The sequence below is a fragment of the Polypterus senegalus genome, chromosome 12 (assembly GCF_016835505.1).
Source record: "Polypterus senegalus isolate Bchr_013 chromosome 12, ASM1683550v1, whole genome shotgun sequence".
In the NCBI taxonomy this organism is placed as follows: domain Eukaryota; kingdom Metazoa; phylum Chordata; class Cladistia; order Polypteriformes; family Polypteridae; genus Polypterus; species Polypterus senegalus.
The window spans coordinates 4989502-5010246 of record NC_053165.1 but is presented as its reverse complement, the minus strand read 5'-3'; the positions used below and the strand labels follow the sequence as shown (position 1 = coordinate 5010246).

The window sequence follows — 20745 nt, the reverse complement described above, 5'->3', positions numbered from 1 at the left end:
GCATACTCACTCACTCCAAGCCACTTTTTGAGTCAAATGGTAATTTAAGATGCAATTGTTCGGAATGTAGGAGGAAATTGCAGTGTCTAAAGAAATTCCATGAGATATGAAGAGAATGTGCATAGTGTCCACAGGCTGGTGGGATGGGAGACTGGTGGAATTGTTGCTTGGATTTAAACCTAGAAGTTTTGATTTTTTGAAGTAGGAGTGTTAACAACTGATTCACCTTGCCTCCCTATGTAGTTCTTTATATGTTTAAACTAGGGGGCTTCGCTTACCCCGCCTGCACTACACCCCAACCACTTTGCATCTCTGCCACTTGCGTTGTGAAGAGGGGGACTGAACGCATCCCATGGAGATGCAGTCGCTCTTCCAATCCTCTTTTTTAAACTGTGAAACAGTGGGAAACACGTTTTTTTTACCTCCTCTTTGCCCGATCAGCTGCTGTGCTGCGTGATCTGCATTTCGTGTGGCACACTTCTGTCATATCACCTATGTCCATATATTCGATCTTTTTTCACTTTTACCTTTTCATCCATATTACAATGAATTTTGATTCGGTGTTTGTGAATCACATTGTGATAACGCAACATATAACGGTCTGTGAGTGAATGTCGTTAGTCTGACAAACCCACACAGGACTTTTACAAATCTCTTTGCATAAGCTCTTGTCTTGCGGGGCTTTCGCCTTGGGCGTGGTTACATCACTTGGCACGAAGACTTGTCTCGCGGGATGTGAAAGTGTCTCTGAGACAATCACATCTTGTCTTCTTCCAAGATTTTTTTTTTTATTATAAAATAATAGAGAGACATGGATGCTAAATTAAATGTTCATCAATACTGCTTAATGTGAGTAGGTTTTCATAAAATAAATTACAGTATAAGTAATGTTCTAACCCCTGAATCACACAAGGATTTTGCAGCCAATCTTTAGATGTCCAAGTGTTCACCTGTTGGTCCCAGACGCCTGCTCCATTACCACCTATACAGTTAATATCCCGTTTTAATTACATATTCTTTACCTGTCATTTTGAGCACCTTCTTCTCGTTTGCCACGTTAATGGAGAATTAATAGTATGTTTTACATGTAATTTGTTTTATGTGAGAGTGTATACTTTGCGTTGTGCGTAATTGTTTATTTTGTCATAAGGGGGGGGCGACTTTTCCCATACAATTCATAAGTCTATGATTTAGCACAGCAAGAAACGACCTTATCTCCCCATAAACTGTCTAGCTTTACTAACTTACACACAAAACTGAGTGCTACTCACATTTCTGAACTAGCATTTGAAAAGATGGAGCTCCTCACATCATAATTGACATATATTTGAAACAGATGAGTCCATAAGAATAAAGTGTTGTTTATTGACTTTAAATTTGTGGCTGGAACTTGGATTATCACCTTTGCTTTTATTGGACAATCACATCATGTTTTGTTCTCTTCTCCTGTGTTCCAGGGCAGAGATTTCTTTATCTTGCAGATAGACACTTGGTGTAAATAAAACAATGTAGCTTCATACAGTAGTGTGTTCAACAAATAGTGAAATGGCACACTGCTTATGGTATGCTAACATTAAACTTCAAACTTGAATTCTGTTCACTTTGTATTAATTATTAAAAACCTACAGTACAATAAACATTTTATTTTCCTGATAAATTTGAGAATTTTTTCTTTTACCCTTTTGTCTGTGAGAAGTAGGAAAATTAAAAGCAATAAAAGGAGAAGCTCAGAAAGGACCAGCACTGTCACTGTGTGCGACCTGGTCAGCCTAAAATTGTGATGTAGTTACTTTTAATCTATAATACCATTGTATAGATTTAACAGAAGATGCATTTACACCTGCCATTGATGTGTCCCAAACATTACGCTGCCCTGAAATTGGGGCGGGGGTTAGAATACTATATAGAAAAGTGTTGTGTGACCAAATTGTATGCAAATCCCCTTAAATGAAAGTCTGCAGTGTGTCTGCAACAATTTAATCCCATTAAATTGTTTGATTTGTTATTTGTAAACTGTGGAACAGAAAGGGAATCAAGGGGAAAAAATGTGTCTTTTTCCCAAACATTATGGAGGATACTGTATATTTTTATGTCTGACCATTTCTCAAACAAATGTATTTTTTTTAAATGACTAATTCTAATTTTTGTCATACCATTGCTGAATATGTTTGAAATATTTACAGCATATCAAACCTGGGGATGTCAACGTTTTGTTTAAAAAAAAACATCTTAATCAAGTGTATTAGAGAACCATTAATGGCTGTAAGGTTTAATAAGAGGGTCACTTTTAGTAATCCATTACAAGCCCTGTTTAAATATCCTTTTAAGTGGGTGCAGATACTGTTATCATTTTATGAACTCTTCTTTACCATAATCATACACTTGTGCCACTTTACCAATCACTGTAAACCACGATTAGCACTGCTAGCTCATTGACTCAATGTCATCAGTTGCCAGAGATGTTCACGTGAGGTGTTTTGGCTCTTCCAAGTTTTCACTTAATGAGTTTGGTTGTTTGTATGGGTGGACCGTGTGATGGACTGGTACAGCCTCTATGCAGGTTCCCACATTGCACTCAATGATGCCAGGTTATCCTTCATCTAACATCAACCTGACATGAACTAGTAGTTGCTTATAGTCATTTTATTATTGACATTAAATAAAAAAAAAATGAACTGCATTTAGAGAAAAAAATAGTATAATGAGAGTTTTGAGTGATTGGGTGTTGTTTCTATAGGCATGTTGTTTTAGTGTTAGCAGGCAGCAAGTCATACAACTGAGGTTAGCGTTTTATATAATAGCTGTCTGTACATGGAAAAGGTCCTTTGTCACACACTCTAGTGATTCCATAATCTGTGTGCAGTACAAAATGCTCTCCGTTACTCTCCCTGGGGGTTAATCTGAATTGAAATGAAGAACGTGAGATTGCTTGGCAAGGTTAGCGGCACAGTGCCAACCTCTCTTGAAGGGATTGTTTGATGTGAAACTCCCTGGAAGATCTTAAATGGAAGTGTGTGTATGTAAGTAAATCACCCAAATTCCTTCACCCTATCCGACGTTAGGAATGCAGCCAACTAAAGCACCTCATATACATGTTAACATTACTAAATGTTGCTTTTATCATGTATTGTTATTTCTTTTGGGTCTCCATTACACTGTATTGGTCATTCAGACACAGTAGCTTAGTCAGAAAACTGCTATGATTGGTTGCATGGCTCATTGCATCGACTTGTGTCCTTTATTTAAGAAGCATTGCTTTGTGTTTATTTTTTATAAGAAATTAAAGTAAAAAATTGCTGTCAACTATGCAGATTTTAATTATGCAGCAACTGTATTTTTGAATAGTTTTTTTGTCTCTGTGTTGCAAAGATAGAGTGAATTATTTTCAGATAGAAGTTTGTCACAAATTTTGTTTACCCAGTATCCTAGGTAAATTTAAGGAAACATATTTGGCATTGTAATACAATCCAATAATTCATTTGTGTGTGTACTAGGGGGCTTTGCTCACCAACCCCTAGGCCTGCGCTATGCACCAGCCACGTCGTGTCTCTGCTGCTCGCGTATGTGGATTTCACTTTCACCCAACAACAAATCTTTTAATTCTCGAGGATACACGTCTTCTTTGGAAGGAACACTGCTTTTCCCTGATGGCAACATGAATTAGACGATTTCCAAGTCTCCGACTTAAAGTTTAGATCCAAACTATATATTCAATGTCTTTTCGCTGTTCCGTTATTTCACCGAGTAATCATTTCCGTTGGTTTGTGCTAATGCGATCTTTACTGTCATTTTAGTACAGTGGAACTTCTGTTTGCATGCATAATTCGTTCTGCAATTGTGCTCGCAGTCCAAAGCACTTGTATATCAAAGTGAATTTCCCCATAAGAAATAATGGAAACTCATATGATTCGTTCCACAACCCAAAACTATTCATATAAAAATGATTAATACAAAACATAAAGTAAAAATGCGTAAAACAAATTAACCTGCACTTTACCTTTGAAAAGAATCATGGCTGGTGTGAGTGAGTTTCTAAACTTTTGTGGGATTCCACCCAACGGGATGACACGCGGAAGAGCGTCCCAAAGCAATCGCAGTCTCCCAGCACTATAGCAGTTTGTCGTAAAAGTGAATCCAAAAAGATCGTGGACATGCTATAAGCGCATGCTGTCGATAGGTGATACAAGGAACATTATAAATGTGCAGGGCACAGTACTACTTGGCAACGACCCTGCCTGACTGCTGTCTGTGTATAGGAGAGTTGCAGATCCTGCTACAATAAATAACCGCGCTGTTGCTGTTTCAAGCTGAATAAAGCAGGTGGTGGTAAAGTACTGAGACTCCGCTTCGTGTTTTGGGGCTCAAGATGGGGACTCGCACGTCACAGCGCGCACACACATAGTCACAATGCTGTAGTAAACAGTATACCCTCATACGGATGTTGACTATATGAGTGAGGCACGCCAACTCAGATGGAGAATAGGAGATGACTGCCCGAGAGAGAGACGCACGCGCACACACACACACGCACGAGAGAGAGAAGAACCATTAGCTCAGTTGTGATCACATGACGCTCAGCAGACAAAGCGTATCCGTACTACTCGTATTGCAAGAACTTGCTCGTTTATCAAGTCAAAAAGCTTGTCTTGCAAAACACTCGTAAACCAAGTTACTCGCAAACCGAGGTTACACTATACTTTCATTATCTCTAACCTGCTCTGCATGTGTGTCGCACCCACATTTTTGAACCTCTTTATGACATTCTATTTTGTCATCTACTCTTTGTCTTTTATTTCTCGCCCCAGGAGTGATTAAATCTTTTGGCACAAAGTCTTGTCTCATGGGTCATGAAAGTATCTCTCTCTGAAAATGTTGCGTCTCATCTTGTCCCAGGACTTTATTATATATTACTATTATGTTATTTATTTTTATTGTTTAGAAAGGTGCCTACAAATAAAGAAAATGTATTATTATTATTATTATTGTTATTATTATAATAAAGAGATATGTAAGTGTATATTTTATAATTATAACTCGCACAGTACCTTGTAAAATATTGAGAACATTTTAAACTTTTTTAGATTTTGAAGGATTAAAAATTGCACAAATATATTGCCATTTTTCTTCCACAACTATGCCTTGAAGAAACAAAAAAAGATTTATCGTTGGGTATCTTAACGAAGTATAGTACTCCGTTCAAAAATGATATTGACCTGTCCAGCAGGCCCTCATTCATTGGTCAAGAGTCCCACATTCTATTCAAAAGCGCCACATTACGTGACTGCATTTTCTGTTTATGATGTCTGTCAAATTTCCTGGAAGTATCTAATTTTTACAGTATATAAAAGTAGTTGTGATTCGTAGGTAATGGTTTAACTTAAAGAAGTTTCAAAATTGCATAGAGCCCAGTGGTTTTTATAATTATCTATATTTTTAGATTGGAAACAAGTGTAAATTGCTTTTTGCTTGTTCTGTAGATGTGGTAGTAATTAAGCCTTACATTCTGCAAACTGTTTGATTTTTCTCATAGAATGGATATCACGGTTGTCATGATAATACATGTAGCAATAGGGGGGTGTATAGAATTTAAATGACATACATATAAACTGGAGCAAATTTAAACTCCCAGCTAAGTAAATGTGTGGTAGGAAGTCGGACATGAACTAATAAAGAACTAATAAATAAAGAATATGGCTAATAGATTTGGTTTAAATGACAGAATACAGAAGATGGCAATGGAATATTCACTGGGAAGCAAAAAGACGTTGCTATGACTAGAAACAATAAAATAATATAAAATAATTGCACATTTTAATGCATAAGGAACTGACGGTAAAGGAAAGGTGTGAACAACCTAAAGTTTTAGATCTCTGTGGGACTATGATGAGAGATTAATTTATAGTAATCAACACTTTTTGGCTTTTGGTTGTTCTGCACATATTGTTGTACAACAAACCTAAATTAAGATCAAGATTATAAATAAAAAGGATACATGTGGTACTTGAACCATGATACCACTAACTTGCCATCACACTTGGCCACTATTTTGTGCTCTTCTGATAAAACCGGAACTAAGATCACCTTTTCTTACTATTAAATGCAAAACAACATTGCCATTTTCTCAGATTTTTTTTCATGATTATGTTAGTTTTCCAGTAAGGTTAGTTTATTCTGAGCCACAGGGTCTTGAGAGAGAAAACTATGTACTATATATAGACATGACTAGTTCATTATATACTTGAAGGGTAATGATTGGCAATTTACTTTTGTGGCTTTTGCTTATCATCATGCAGGCAGGCTGTCATATGTATTGTGTAAAGCTGGTTTTATGTTGTATTCATAGTTTGGCTGTTTTGGTCCGATTGATTTGAAACCGATTACATTGCACATTTTATCAGTAAATAGTAAACTTTACTGCTTTGACTATTTACAGGTGCCGGTCATAAAATTAGAATATCATGACAAAGTTGATTTATTTCAGTAATTCCATTCAAAAAGTGAAACTTGTATATTAGATTCATTCATTACACACAGACTGATGTATTTCTAATGTTTATTTCTTTTAATTTTGATGATTATAACTGACAACTAATGAAAGTCACAAATTCAGTATCTCGGAAAATTAGAATATTGTGAAAAGGTTCAATATTGAAGACACCTGATGCCACACTCTAATCAGCTACTGTAATTAACTCAAAACACCTGCAAAAGCCTTTAAATGGTCTCTCAGTCGAGTTCTGTAGGCTACACAATCATGGGGAAGACTGCTGACTTGACAGTTGTCCAAAAGACGACCATTGGCACCTGGCACAAGAAGGGCAAGACACAAAAGGTCATTGCTAAAGAGGCTGGCTGTTCACAGAGCTCTGTGTCCAAGCACATTAATAGAGAGGCGAATGGAAGGACAAGATGTGGTAGAAAAAAGTGTACAAGCAATAGGGATAACCGCTTGTACCCTGGAGAGGATTGTGAAACAAAACTGGGGGGGAGATTCACAAAGAGTGGACTGCAGCTGGAGTCAGTGCTTCAAGAACCTCCACACACAGACGTATGCAAGACATGGGTTTCAGCTGTCACATTCCTTGTGTCAAGCCACTCTTGAACAAGAGACAGCGTCAGAAGCGTCTCGACTGGACTGCTGCTGTGAGGTCCAAAGTTATGTTCTCTGATGAAAGTAAATTTTGCATTTCTTTTGGAAATCAAGGTCCCAGAGTCTGGAGGAAGAGAGGAGAGGCACAGAATCCACGTTGAGGTCCAGTGTAAAGTTTCCAGAGTCAGTGATGGTTTGGGGTGCCATGTCATCTGCTGGTGTTGGTCCATTGTGTTTTCTGAGGTCCAAGGTCAACACAGCCGTCTACCAGAAGTTTTAGAGCACTTCATGCTTCCTGCTGCTGACGAACTTTATGGAGATGCAGATTTCATTTTCCAACAGGACCTGGCACCTGCACAAAGTGCCAAAACTACCAGTACCTGGTTTAAGGACCATGGTATCCCTGTTCTTGATTGGCCAGCAAACTCATCTGACCTTAACCCCATAGAAAATCTATGGTGTATTGTGAAGAGGGAGATGCAATACGCCACACCCAACAATTCAGAAGAGCTGAAGGCCACTATCAGAGCAACATGGGCTCTCATAACACCTGAGCAGTGCCACAGACTGATCGACTCCATGCCACGCCGCATTGCTGCGGTAATCCAGGCCAAAGGAGCCCCAACTAAATATTGAGTGCTGTACATGCTCATACTTTTCATGTTCATACCTTTCAGTTGGCCAACATTTCTAAAAATCCTTTTTTTGCATTGGTCTTAATTTATATTCTAATTTTCTGAGATACTGAATTTGGGACTTTCATTAGTTGTCAGTTATAGTCATCAAAATTAAAAGAAATAAACATTTGAAATACATCAGTCTGTGTGCAATGAATGAATCTAATATATAAGTTTTACTTTTTGAATGGAATTACTGAAATAAATCAACTTTATAATCATATTTATATTTATATTTTAATTTTATGACCGGCACCTGTATGTTATACTTCTGCTAGGAGTTGGGTTTATCCCCTTTAGACAAATCTACTGCAAAATGCACATAATTTAGGACAGGGACAGCTTTCTGATTGCTTGCTGACATCATGGACACTGTATTACATTGCAGGCCCCAGCTCTGCAGCCCTTTTGGCACCTTGTGTCTGAATCCTCAAGTGCAAATAGATAGATGGAACTTGTGTAAACAAGTAGCACTACATTTCTATTCGTTTTCTTTAAAAAGAAAAGCCCTCCAACAATCCATTGCCATTGTGTGAGCTTGTGTGTGGATTGTTAGTTTAAGGGATATTAAAGGAGGTTGAAAAAGACTTGGAAGGTGAAGATATGTACCCAAACAGTATAGATGGACACCCAGACTGTTGCACTTTCCGTAGTCTTATCAGACAGTAGGTTAAGTCTTGTTCTTCTTTTTGCATTTTGGAAAACTGTTTTGTAGTAGTATTGTTATATACAGTTTAAGACACCAGTAGCCACTGAGATATTTCTTAAAGCTGTATAGCCTAAAAACTGTAGCTGTAACTTTAAAAGCATGTTCATTAAAGTAGTCAATTTCTTTCAAGCTATAAGTTTTCAAAATGTGCATACTTTTACTGCATGGTGGACATGCAGCATCAGACTTTGGAAAACTTTTAAAAAGAAATAAACAGTTAAATAGGTTGTATAAGAATCTATAATGCTTTGGGAGTTGTGAGCAAATATAATTAACGTAAACATTCAGGATCATTGCACAGTGCATATGAAACTGTATTATTTACATAAAGAAAAATGATGCAATTTAAGAAAAACGTTGTCTCATCAAAGCTGTGTGCATCGGTTGAAGCTGCAATAGGAATGCCAGACGCAATCAGTTTAGTTAATTGCAGAGGTTATGGGGAATCAGATTTTACTAAACTGGAATTGCATTCGGCATTGATGACTTCATTCATTCACAAATCTGACTTCGGAGCTTATTTTAAAAACCACACTCATCCCCCCCAACCAGGGTGTCACTGTTAATTAGCCTAGCTGTATTTGTTTGAACTCGGAGAGAAGTAAAAACTGAAGACCAAAGAAGAAACATTCAGACAACAAAATGTACACAAATACAGAGAGGCCAGCCATTTGGCTTGTGGGAATGAACAAGCAGTGTATTCATGAATCAGCAAATACTGAGCTTATCATTCAGTAGGGGTTTTAAACAAAAGTAATATCCATTAATACAATAATTACAATGCTATGACACTTACAGCACATAAATGACCGGGGCACAGACTGCAGTGATGAGAAATGGCCAGTTTGGTAGAAGTACACAAGCACGAGCAATGATGGAGTTTGATTAGGGCGCCAGTCCATCACAAGGTGAGCACACTCGGACTATTGAGGGCATCGTTCTTTTAAAAACGAATAATAGAAAAGTATCAGAGTAGCACTTTGAAGATAACTGTCTACAGGCACAAGTGGAACTATAAAATATTAAGTGCATGTTTTATTTTGTAGAGTATAAAAACCTTGTTTTGTGGAGTATCACAATATTCAAGATGGGAGCGCCTTATTAAGTTTTTCTGAGAGATTTTGCAGTAACCGCTTTTTTAATTTTTTTTTTTTTTTTACTTGTTCTGTATAAAGTATGCTTGCTTCACTGACTTTCTTCTTATATAATACACACTACCGTTGGCTGTATGTCTGTCAGTCCAGGATTTTAATTCACCTGTAGCTCGCAATCCGTTTGACCTGAAATTTGGTACACGTATACTATGTGACCTCTACTATCCGCTTTCAGATGCCAAGAAAAGGAGAGAAGAAGCAGGCCACTAGGGTGGAAAGAAGAAGAGCTACTCAGGAAGCAGCAAGCGCATCAGCCTCTGAGCAAACGAATGCTAAACGTACAGAGAAAGAGTATAGTGAGAAGTCAAGCAAAATGACACCTTTTATTGGCAGATTAATAAGATTACAATATGCAAGTTTTCGAGGCAACTCCGGCCCCTTCTTCAGGCAAGAAAAAGCTTGCATATTGTAATCTTATTAATTTGCCAATAAAAGGTGTCATTTTGCTTGAGTTCTCACTACATTCATAATGGCTAACACGGTACGACACTCTAGGACAGCAGACAAACAGTATCATAATTAGGAATGCTCAAGTCAAGTGTATTCACTGCACGTTATCAGTAATATATAATTGCCTAGATTTTTTTTGTAATACGGGAAATTTACAAAACATTTCCTTGCAAGACATTACTGCACTGTCTCTCACTCACACACAGGGACGGTTTAGAATTGCCCGTTAACCCAATGCTGACATCTTTGGGGTGTTTGAGGAAAACAAGAGTACCCAGGGGAAAAAAACAGAAACTAGTGCAATATGCAGACCGCATAAATATGGAGGTGGACAGGGCTTTTGAGCCCAGCATTTACAGCGCAGTGTCTACATTTTCACTATGATCTTAACAATGCTGGCCAAATGAGTTGCTTTCGTGCCTGTAGCCCATCAGAAATGTGCAAGTTGCTGCTTTTCCATGTATCCTGTGGTTTATGGCCAAGAATGGCTGTTTATGTTTAAAGTTGTTATATAGTTTGCTATAATACAGGGAATTTTATGGAAAAAGTGAGTTTATTTTGGTTGAACACATAATTTGTTTTTTAAGTTACACTTTTTTTGTTATATAATGTTTCTCTTTTTTCTAAATTGGTCCGGTGCAGGTACACACACTTTCCTGAAGTTCTTTTATAAAACACCAGAAGCAGCAGAGCTTGTGAACATAGGCCGTACTAAAGAAAAAATGCTGAGTTGTCTTACTGACAGTTGGAGCATCTAAGTGGAGGTTTCCTAAAACATCTGTGAGTGGAGAGCTTTGTATATGTGCTGCTGCCTTACAACCTCAGCATCCTGTGTTAAAAATGTCATTCCAGGCCTACCCAGTCATGGTGGAGTTTTCATATTTCCCTACCTATCTGTGTGGGTCTCCCTGTGGTTTCAGTCAGCTGCCGTGTCTACGTTAGAACAGTGTGAGTGGGTGAGTGTGTCCTGTGGGTAGATTTGCATTAGATCCAAGGTTGGTTCCCAGGTGGGATAGGCACTGAATCCCCAGAATTCTGAACTGGATAATCAGGTTTCAGGATAAATGGATGGTCTTTTGTAAGACACCTGTTAACTGTGTAATTAAATATTCTTTTGCTAACACATAAAATTATACAGTTAAATGATTTAATTGAATTGGGCATTCCTATCACTGACTGCAGCTTTAATCTGTGCCATTCGTTTAAAGGTAGTAGCTTATGCCCATGTAAAGCTTACACTCTTTGCTTTATATAAATTATAAAACTCGCACAACTTAAAACCAATAAAAATATTAAATTAAATAATATGCTGTAAATAAGTGCAGATTCACAACAACATTTAAAAGTTTGCCCTTCTTATGCAATTTCCTTTATTAGAATGCCATGCCACTGGAGAAGCAACTTAATGGCTGTTTGTAAACCTATTTGAAAGCGAGATAAGCAGTCCACTGTTTGCTCAAAGGAGATTAATTTCACCAGAAAGACAAGAAATTGAGGACTCATTATTTCATGAGAATAAAAACAGCATTGAATGCCAAATTCTATTTTAGTGCAGTGGTGGCACCATTTTTGTCTGAAAGAAAATGAATAGTTCAGTGAGTTAAGTGTGTTGTATTTGCCCTGCAGGTGCAATAGCAGGGTTTGATCCCAAGTTGTGGATAAATTAAATAAATAAGTTGTGGAGTAAATGCAGTTCTAGTTAAAATATAAAAATTAGAAAGGTAATCATAAAATAAACATTTATTAGTGCTGTGACAGATAGAGGGTGTTATTGTCCTCTTGAACCCTCGGACAATACGTCAGACACCCGGTAAAAGTCCAATAGTACAACTCTTTATTATTAAACAGTGCAAAAAGCACCCTCTTCTCCACAATACTCATTAAATTCTCCAATACTCAATAACAATAATCAATCCACCACTCCCAGACGCGTTGCCACCCTTCCACCCAGCTCAGCTCCCCATATGGGGATTTCCCCACAGTCCTTTATATTCCCTGACCCGGGTCAGATAAAAAGTCCTCTTCTTCATCCCAGAAGTACTTCATTCCCTCTGTCACCTTGACTAAGACGTACTTCTGGGTTATAGGTGAATCCACAGTTTCTGTGTCTTCCTGCAGCGTCCCCTGGAGGTCCCCTTTGTATCCAGCAGGGCTGTGATGAAAAACTCCACTGTCCATGATGCCCTGCTGGAACTCGGGGCACCTCTATGTTGCATGCAGGGCTCCACCTGGCAGCCTGGGGGTATTGACCGGCCATATCCCACTCTGCATAAACTGAAATCACTCTTTTTTTTCCAATAGTTTAGTAAACTATTCTAATTTACTTTCCTATATATATATATATATATATATATATATATATATATATATATATATATATATATAAATATAAATAAAAACTAGGGGGCTTTGCTCACCCAACCCCTCCCATGCTGCGTGTTCTGCTTGTTGCATTGCGCGTCGATCATTTAAAAGCGTGTACAGCAGCTGTCCTTTTATCTCACTGCCTTGTCTCGCGTAATGTTAAAGTGTCTCTCGCAGGACATCAAATTGTCTTCTGAGAAGATCACGTATCGTCTCCTTCCAACCCTTCCAAGATTTGTTTTATAATAGATGCATTTAAAATTGTTTTGTTCATTTTGATTCAGGAGAATCACTTGAGCTGTTGCAGCTGCTTTCTGGTTGCCATTTTAAGTACACACAACCATTCCTGATTTAAATACACACAAATTGTCATTTGCTATGTGATGCCATTAGCTTTTAAAACAACTGCGATATTAGAGGGAACAGCGGTACAAAAGTAATTTAGACTGTACAGTTTATGTAAATGTTAATCTTTTTTTTGGTAATATGCCTAACTATACAGTCCTCCCCAATAAGCACAGCAGATATTTTTGATATGATCTCTTTTCAGGCACTCCTATTAGCCACAGTTGTAAGGAAAGTCCTATCTGTAATCTACCAAATGACATGCTTCTTATATAGCAATTCTTAAATATTTCATATGAAACTCTTCTGAAAATCAAAATCAACACAAACCATCCACTTTAATGTTGACAGCATTTGCTAAAGGAGTCTCTGGTGCTGTGGTTATGCCAGTGGCAAGCCATCTTTTGGATTAAGCTATACATTTTGCTGTGAAATGTGTTGATGGTACATTACATTAAATGTTGCACTGAAATTGCTTGTTCTGCCGCATAGAAAATATAAAAAACAAAATGAAGAAACCACTTGTCCTCAGTTAGTTGAAGATACTTTACAACTACAAAATGTAATACCCTGCCATGTTGATGTTTTCCCCTACTTCTATGGAACATGCTGTGTTTTGAGGGGGCTTTTGATAAAAGGTTCAGAATGCCATCCAAGCTTCTACTGTACAGAATGTCTGTGCCCTAATTCAGCACCCCATGACTGCAATTATTGATAAAGTGTGAAACTAACTAATAAGTCAGTAGCCCTTGAGCAAGGCCCTTAACCTGCAATTACTCCGTCCTGGGGTATCCAGCCCTGCATTTAGGACCACCAACCTACAGGGAAAAACCCGGGGGTTGGTGGCAGAATTGGCACTCTGGCCACCATAAAAAAACCTCACACTGGTTCCACTCCATCTGAACTAGTGTGGTGCTGAGGTGTCACCTGTTGCATGGCTACACTCGGGTTCCCAATCTGGGATCCTGAGTTGGTGGGTGCGGCAGTGAGCTGTATCAGTGTGTGCTCCTAACCTTTCTGTCTCTGTGGCGTATTCCATTCTTAAAGGAATACTCCATCTAAAAATATATACTTTTTTCCTACTACTTACCCCATGCAGTTTGTAGTGATGACTCCGTAAAAAGTCTAAATCTCATTTTTTCATGGAGAAGAAAGAGAAAAACGTTTATGATATAATAGAAGCCAATGGCAAGTGATGCAAAAAACATCCATGGGGGAAAAGCGCTCATGTTACATGCGTTACTTAATTCACATGGCAGTTATGCAGTCATATGCTCGTAATGTGCAAAACACATGCATTTTTAGTAAAATGTTCTTAAACAGAATACATTTGGAAAAATCAGCACCCATCAATAAACAAGAAATACAAGTACACTTGGGCCTGCCTTTTGACCTGAAGATAAGACTATGAAAGCTTGTGCAGTGTTGGACTGAAATATGTTGAAAGACTAGTGGGACCTTTATGGAAGAATGATATTTATTGTAATAAATGGTGTATAATGCATATACTCTTGTATATTTCAAGTGAAGTGACATTACGCTTGAATGTGTATTTTCCTTTATTGTCAAAATGTTTCCATTGTACATAGTAAAAGAGGGCAAATATAGCAGTTAAATGTCTCATTAGATCAAAGTTGTCATTCTGGTTACATTGATTAATTACAGTATATCAACTAACTCGTATATTGAAAAGAACAGACAATCGTATTGCATAATGTGTAGTGAAAATTAAACGGTGAATGCTGTGAGTTCAGAGCCTCTATTCATGAGTTCTTTAAAGATTTATTCACAGACATTTCTTCAGAAGTTAACTATTTTAGTATCAATACTCATGTGAAATAAGGAAAGGAAGGTAAACTCCACTTTTGAAAGTGTTTTTTTTTTCTCTACATATTTAAACTTGAATAACCTGGAATTATTCCACTAAATATTTAGATGAAGATAGTTATGGCAGTGGCTTATTTGTATTGAAATGCCTCATCAGTGACATTCAGTACAGAAAATATTGATAAACTGCAAAAAAAAAAAAAAAATAAATAAATTTGCAAATGTAAAAAGGCTGAGCCAAGTTTGAAAAGAGGTTTGGTATGTCGTTCAGTGCAACTGTGGTGAGAAGATGAAGTACAGTATCTTCCTTCATACTTAAGTTAATATTTAACTGAACAAAACCAGTTCAACTCTGCCTAATATACTGTATATGCACCATATTTGTACAATAAACAATTGATACTCTGTTTTCCCCTTAATCCCATTATGAGTTCTCAAACTTTTTTGGTAGAGAAATTAATAATACCAATAATACATTTTATTTCAAGGCGACTGTCTAAACACCCAAGGATACCGTACAGATAATAAAATCATAAAGCCAACAAGAACATGACTGTACATATACACATATATGTATTACAGATGATATCTTTGTCATAAGCAGGCCATAAACTGTATAGAAGGATTCACAAGAGGCCTGACTAGTGCTGTGTATACCCTTCTTGGTTTTTGTTGGACACTGCGCAATGTCACCTAACATCTTAACACCTAGCCTCTTTAATCACTGATGACAAGACCACTGCCACTCCCAAGCTCTATACGTTGGACCATAAGCGTGTTTTCACTTTTTTGTTAGTGATTACTGAGTGTAGATTTATGGGAAAAATGGCAACTTATTTATAATTAAATCTGAAACTCAAAGTGCAGAAAGTTGATGGGGTATGCAGACCTCCTGAATCCACTGTAAATAAGTAAATATGCATATTCAACCTGCAGTATTTTACTATCAATGTGCTTCATGAACTTGCTTTTGTGGTGAAAGTTGGTCACTACAGCTAGACCTATTCTGGAAGGAATGTGTGCAGAACAGAAATAAATGGATAGGACACCATTTAATTGCATGCTAGACTCGGCATAGAAAAAACTTGTAGGAACAAAGGGAAACGTCTAAAAAAAAATACACAGTGAAGACACCTGTACCCCAAACGAAAATGTCTGAGTCGGAGATGCTAAGGAGGTAGTGGTAATTGGTGCGCTTCACCGTTAATTATGAACCACGCGCCTCATTGGGTCCTGCAGATTTGCTACGAAACTTTGACAGGATTGTAAGAAGGCATATCAAGCCGGGCTAATCAATGGAAGTGTACTTCTTTATTGGAATACATCAATAACATATCATGATTTTTCCGGAGATTGATTGGAATGAAAAAATTGGCGTCACCAAAGCGGAGATTGTCGTGTTCATGCAGCGCAGGCTTGATAGAGGCGGCTCTGACCACCGAACCGTTCCGCCGCTCTCAGCCTCCTGGTGCCGTAGCACTTGGGTTTGTGTGTCACGGCGCTGACGTCACCGCCTCCTGGTGCCGTGCGCTACGCGTTGACGTACAGTGACGCCAGTTTAAGGAAGTAGGGCAGCTTCGGCCCACGCGTCGGCTCAGCCCGGTCTGCGAACTTTTCCTTGTCTTTACGGGGAAGAATAGAAAAAAACTTGGAATTTGTAAATGTTCTTAGAGAGCGGCATCAACACACAAGAAGGGTTTCGCGTGTCAGGCAAAGGTTTCGCAGATGACTGGGTGCTGTCTTCAGCAACCGTTCGCGGCTCGGCTGCCAAACATTGAGGCACGATCGCGGAGTGACACAGTGCAATGCTGAGCTATTAAGTAAGCGCTCCTACGTAGTGTTCAAAGTGGTGCTAAAATGTGTAATGGCCTGGGATAGCTTGCGCAGTCGTTGGGAAAAGTATCGACTGTAGATTTCCTCGATCGGCCCAGACCCTGTTTTTTTTTTTTTTAAAAAAAGAATCGCTATGTCCCTTCATTTCGAATTCATTTAAGTCAAGTAGTCACAGTTCGGTGCAGGTGCTTCACAATGTCTTGTTTCGAAAAGAGGGAAATGTCAATGTGCAAATTACCGGGATTCCAGTAAATGACTCAACTACGTCAGAAGTCGAACTCTACCGCCCCTCCTTAAGTATGATTTATTGTTAAAGTGGTACCTCCATATCTGAGCACGACAGCGTCGATCGAGGCTTTTAGTTTTACAGTTCTTATTTTATTGTAGTAAGGTCTGCTATGTGTTACGCTTCCCAAGGATGCGCTTGTTAGACGGAAACATTGTGCTTCTCTATTCCACCTTAAAAACCTGACTGCTGTTTTGCTATATTATAGCGGAAAGAATGTCGGAAAGGGCCGATGATGACGTCAGGGGGGAGCAGCGCAGAGCGGCCCGGCAGCTAAAGCAACAGCAGCAGCTTCAACAGGGAGAAGGCTCCACAGCAATGGCGACTGTAGGGGAGCGCAGAGCACTGCACAGTCCTGAAATCCTGCTGGGGCAGCCTTGGAGCAGCTGGGTGGACGCTTCCAAACAACACGGCAGCGACGGTGAGTGCCGGCCGCGCAGTCCCACTCTCTGCCCTTTCACGTTTTTCCTTCTGCTTGTTGCCTACAGTTTCGTTATTTGATCATTTGTGCGGGTGGTGGTGTGTGTGTGTGTTTGTGTTCGTTCATAAATGTGAGTTTGCAAGAAGCCCCCGCGCAGATGAAATCTCCAAGTGTAACTGTTTGACCGGTGTGCCTTCTTGCTTGTCCAGGTGCAGAACCCGAGGAAAGTTTAAAAGAGTGGGGGAAAAATCGAGAAGCGATGAGGCTCTGTCGAGAAGGTGAGTACACCGCTGCCTTTTACTTTTTTGCTCCCCGAGCACTCGTGCATTACATTCTTCCCTTTTGTGACCCCCTAAAGTGTAATAAGTTGCTCAACTTGTTCCTCGTGAAAGTAAAGGCGCCTTAGAGCGTCCGAGTGGTAAGTAGGTATGTGGGTGGGAGGCGGCTGGTAAGGCCCGCAAAGTTCAACTTTACCGCACTCTATGGCGCGACGAGAAGGGCACACAGGTAATCGCCGTTTTTTTTCTTCTTCTCGAAAGGAGTGGCACTTTCACCTGTGGCAACTGTTTTAAAAATGTATTTTTTTGTTAGAGTTTATAGTACTTTACCTGTTGAAACACAAGAGAGAGCACAATTTTGATTTACGTTCGGTAGACTCCATAGGCGTAAACTCCAAGCACCAATGATGAAAGTTAATATACCCGGGTGTCACAGAAATGTTAAGTGCGTTTTTAAAAATGATATACGTTTAACACCCAGTGTTGGGATGAGACATTTGGGAGTCTGGTTAAAATCATGCAAGTGACTCATATAAAGATCACTGTAAAATAATTGGGGGGGCGGGGGGGGTAGGTTTGGAGAGTGGGTGTAAATTTATCATTGCAAATGGCTGTTTTTGCTTTTAATAAGAGAAACCTGGGAATATTAGTCAAAAACAGAACACTTATTTTTAATGATTAATCAGGACACAAGTATGTGTAGCTCAACCCCAGAAGAAAAACCTTGCTGTGCCTCTGCCCTATGTCCGTATTGACGGGTTTGTGTGTCTTCTTACAATATTTGTTTAGATTAAAAAGACTCCGTCCTATAGACTTTGCTCATAGCTCTTGTTTGGCTATACAGTAACTGAGCAGCTTTGCACTGTATTCTGGCTCAGAATGATCTAGACAGGAAGCGTTTACTTGTCAGGAAGGCAAAATCGTATTGTTTTTCCATTTTTAATACCAACTATATCCTGAGCAGGGTCTTGGGAAATTTGAAGTCTGTCCCTGCAAGCATAGAGGTGCAAGGCTGGAACAGTCCCTGGACAGAAGCCAGTCCATCGCCGGGTGTACACACTCAACAGGGGCAATTTAGTTATTGCCAGCCCACCTCACCTGCATGTCTTTGGTTTTTTAGTAAAGTAACAGCATAACATTTTTAAACCCACTTAACCAAATCAAGGGCATTGGGATCAGAGATTTATCCACGAAGTGTCAAACACAAGGTAGGAAAGAGACCTGACTGAAGCAGACTATATCACAGGTTAATTGATGTGAGTAGGTTCTGGCATTCACAATTCTGAAATGTAGTGCAGAAGGAGAATCAGAATACTTGAAGAAAAACCAACAGGGAGGATTTGCAAACTCCACTGTCAGATGTGGGATAATTCTGGACTAAGTGTAGCGTCATGGTGCTCTGCAAATTAACCACAATTTTCTATTTTTGAAAATCAGCAGTACAATGGTATTCTACTTAACAAATAACATAACAGATGCAACCATTTACTTCAAAATCAATACAGAAAACAGAGGGGAAAAAAGCAATACAGGATTTAGCATCTTCCCAAGTAACCAAACAATTTTGTATTGTGATTTATGTAATTACTACATCCCTCTTTACTGGTTAGATATGTGTTTTTTTTTTTTTTTTATAAGATTATTTCTTAAAATGCAAAATTGGTAGGAATAAGATGCCAAATTGGTCTTTCTATTACCTTTGCCATATTGGTGGTTAATTTTATAGTTGACGTATTAGTGTTTATAATGAATGCAGAAATTGGTATGTTTACTAATTACATTTTGATTCATTTGAGGAATACAGCAATTTTCCTGTATATCTCACTGTTGGAAAAAAGTATGAAGTGGGATTAAACTGTGTTCTAGTTTTGTTCAAGAATTAACACTTTGCTGGCATGTTTAGTACTGAATTCAGTAGCCCAAACACCAAATTGAAATCTTTGGTTTGATTTTATGGCTTGCATAAATATAGATACTAAATCCCAAAAGTTGTAGCCAACCCTTTTGATAGTTTATCACTCCTTCCAGTTTATTAAGTAAGGATTTGATTCCTGTTTGTAGACCTTAGGTGAACTGAACACGTTTTCTTGGCCACTTTACCATTCAAGAAATACTCAGAACTTAGGGTGGCATAGGTTTTCTGAGCTTGGTGTTCAAGGCAGTCTCTTGATAGGCATACAGGTATGAACAGAACTGAATTCTCTTTAAATGAGAAGACAATGGCAAAGATGTGAGCACATTAAAGTGATCTATTCATTATTGTTTTTATTACTTTATATTAAAGTGTTTTTTCCCCCCTACCTTTGCAAAAATAATAGCATAAATGAGGTTACTGAAAGACATTAAAATCAAATCTTTGTCCTTGCTGGAAAATAGAAAAATAGTTGATAGGCAGTCCTCAATCGTGGTATTTTACAATCCCTTTTGTAGTTGTAGCAGTAATAGTACGTGTGTCCTGTGAAGTTTTGACTTGCATGTCCAGCTAACAAGCACAGTTCATGTTTACTAATCAGAGTTTATGATTGGTGGGTAAGTAATATTTTAGCTGTCTTCCTACATTAATCTAAAACAAATGTTCCTTTAGTTAATTTGGAAGTTGCATATTTGGGAATAAATGAGAAAATATTTTCAACTAAAGTTTAAAACATGCTGAAAAATGTATAAAGTGTCTAAATTCTAATTTGAGATTGTGCTATGAGAGACTTCTACGTTTGTGGTAGAAGGCACAAATGAAATCCACTTAAAGTTTAAGCCTGCATTTTAAGCTTGAACATGAACGGAAAGTATTGCAGAATATTAAAAAAATTATGCAGATTAAATGTGCTGTATGGCATGTGCCTGTGCATTCTAGAATATGCTTGTATGTATGTTGTGTCTGGGCTTTATCACTAAAACCGATTACTTCAGAACTTGGAGAAGTGCGTGCCATAGGTTGTTACCATCATAGATTAATTTTGATTTTATGGTATTTAATGCTGGTCGGTGGCAAGTTCACTGTAATAGGTCAACTTATGTTTGCTTTGCTCACTGTGTCCCTCTCAGATTTGCATGTTTAATCACGACTGGACTGACAGTTGCGTTATAATAGCACTCTTGGTGCTTTCAGTTAAAGAATTTTCCACAAGACGCTGATGCTAATTCTCCAACAGCTATCAGCAAATCTATTTTCTGACAGATTTATCATACCTGGGGTTGGTGGGAAATGAGCCTAGCAAATGTGTATGCTAACAATATCAGGTGAAACTCAGACTTTGACTAGTAATTTCAAACTGTCCTTGTACGACAGAAGCCTACATGACCTTTGAGACAGT

General features: G+C 38.4%; 1 protein-coding gene across 3 annotated transcripts in view; it reads left to right on the top strand.

The window, feature by feature from the left end:
• Nucleotides 1–20745, top strand: part of LOC120540178 (ataxin-7) — an 86234-nt gene that overhangs the window by 22850 nt on the left and 42639 nt on the right. For 2 of the 3 annotated variants that reach the window (XM_039770730.1, XM_039770727.1), the window contains 2 exons: nucleotides 16944–17156; nucleotides 17366–17434. In XM_039770730.1, coding sequence (XP_039626664.1) covers nucleotides 16952–17156; nucleotides 17366–17434 — 274 coding nt within the window. In that variant the 5' untranslated portion in view covers nucleotides 16944–16951. Of the gene's footprint in view, nucleotides 1–16175; nucleotides 16437–16943; nucleotides 17157–17365; nucleotides 17435–20745 lie in introns of those variants that run through there. The other variant, XM_039770728.1, reaches the window with a different exon arrangement.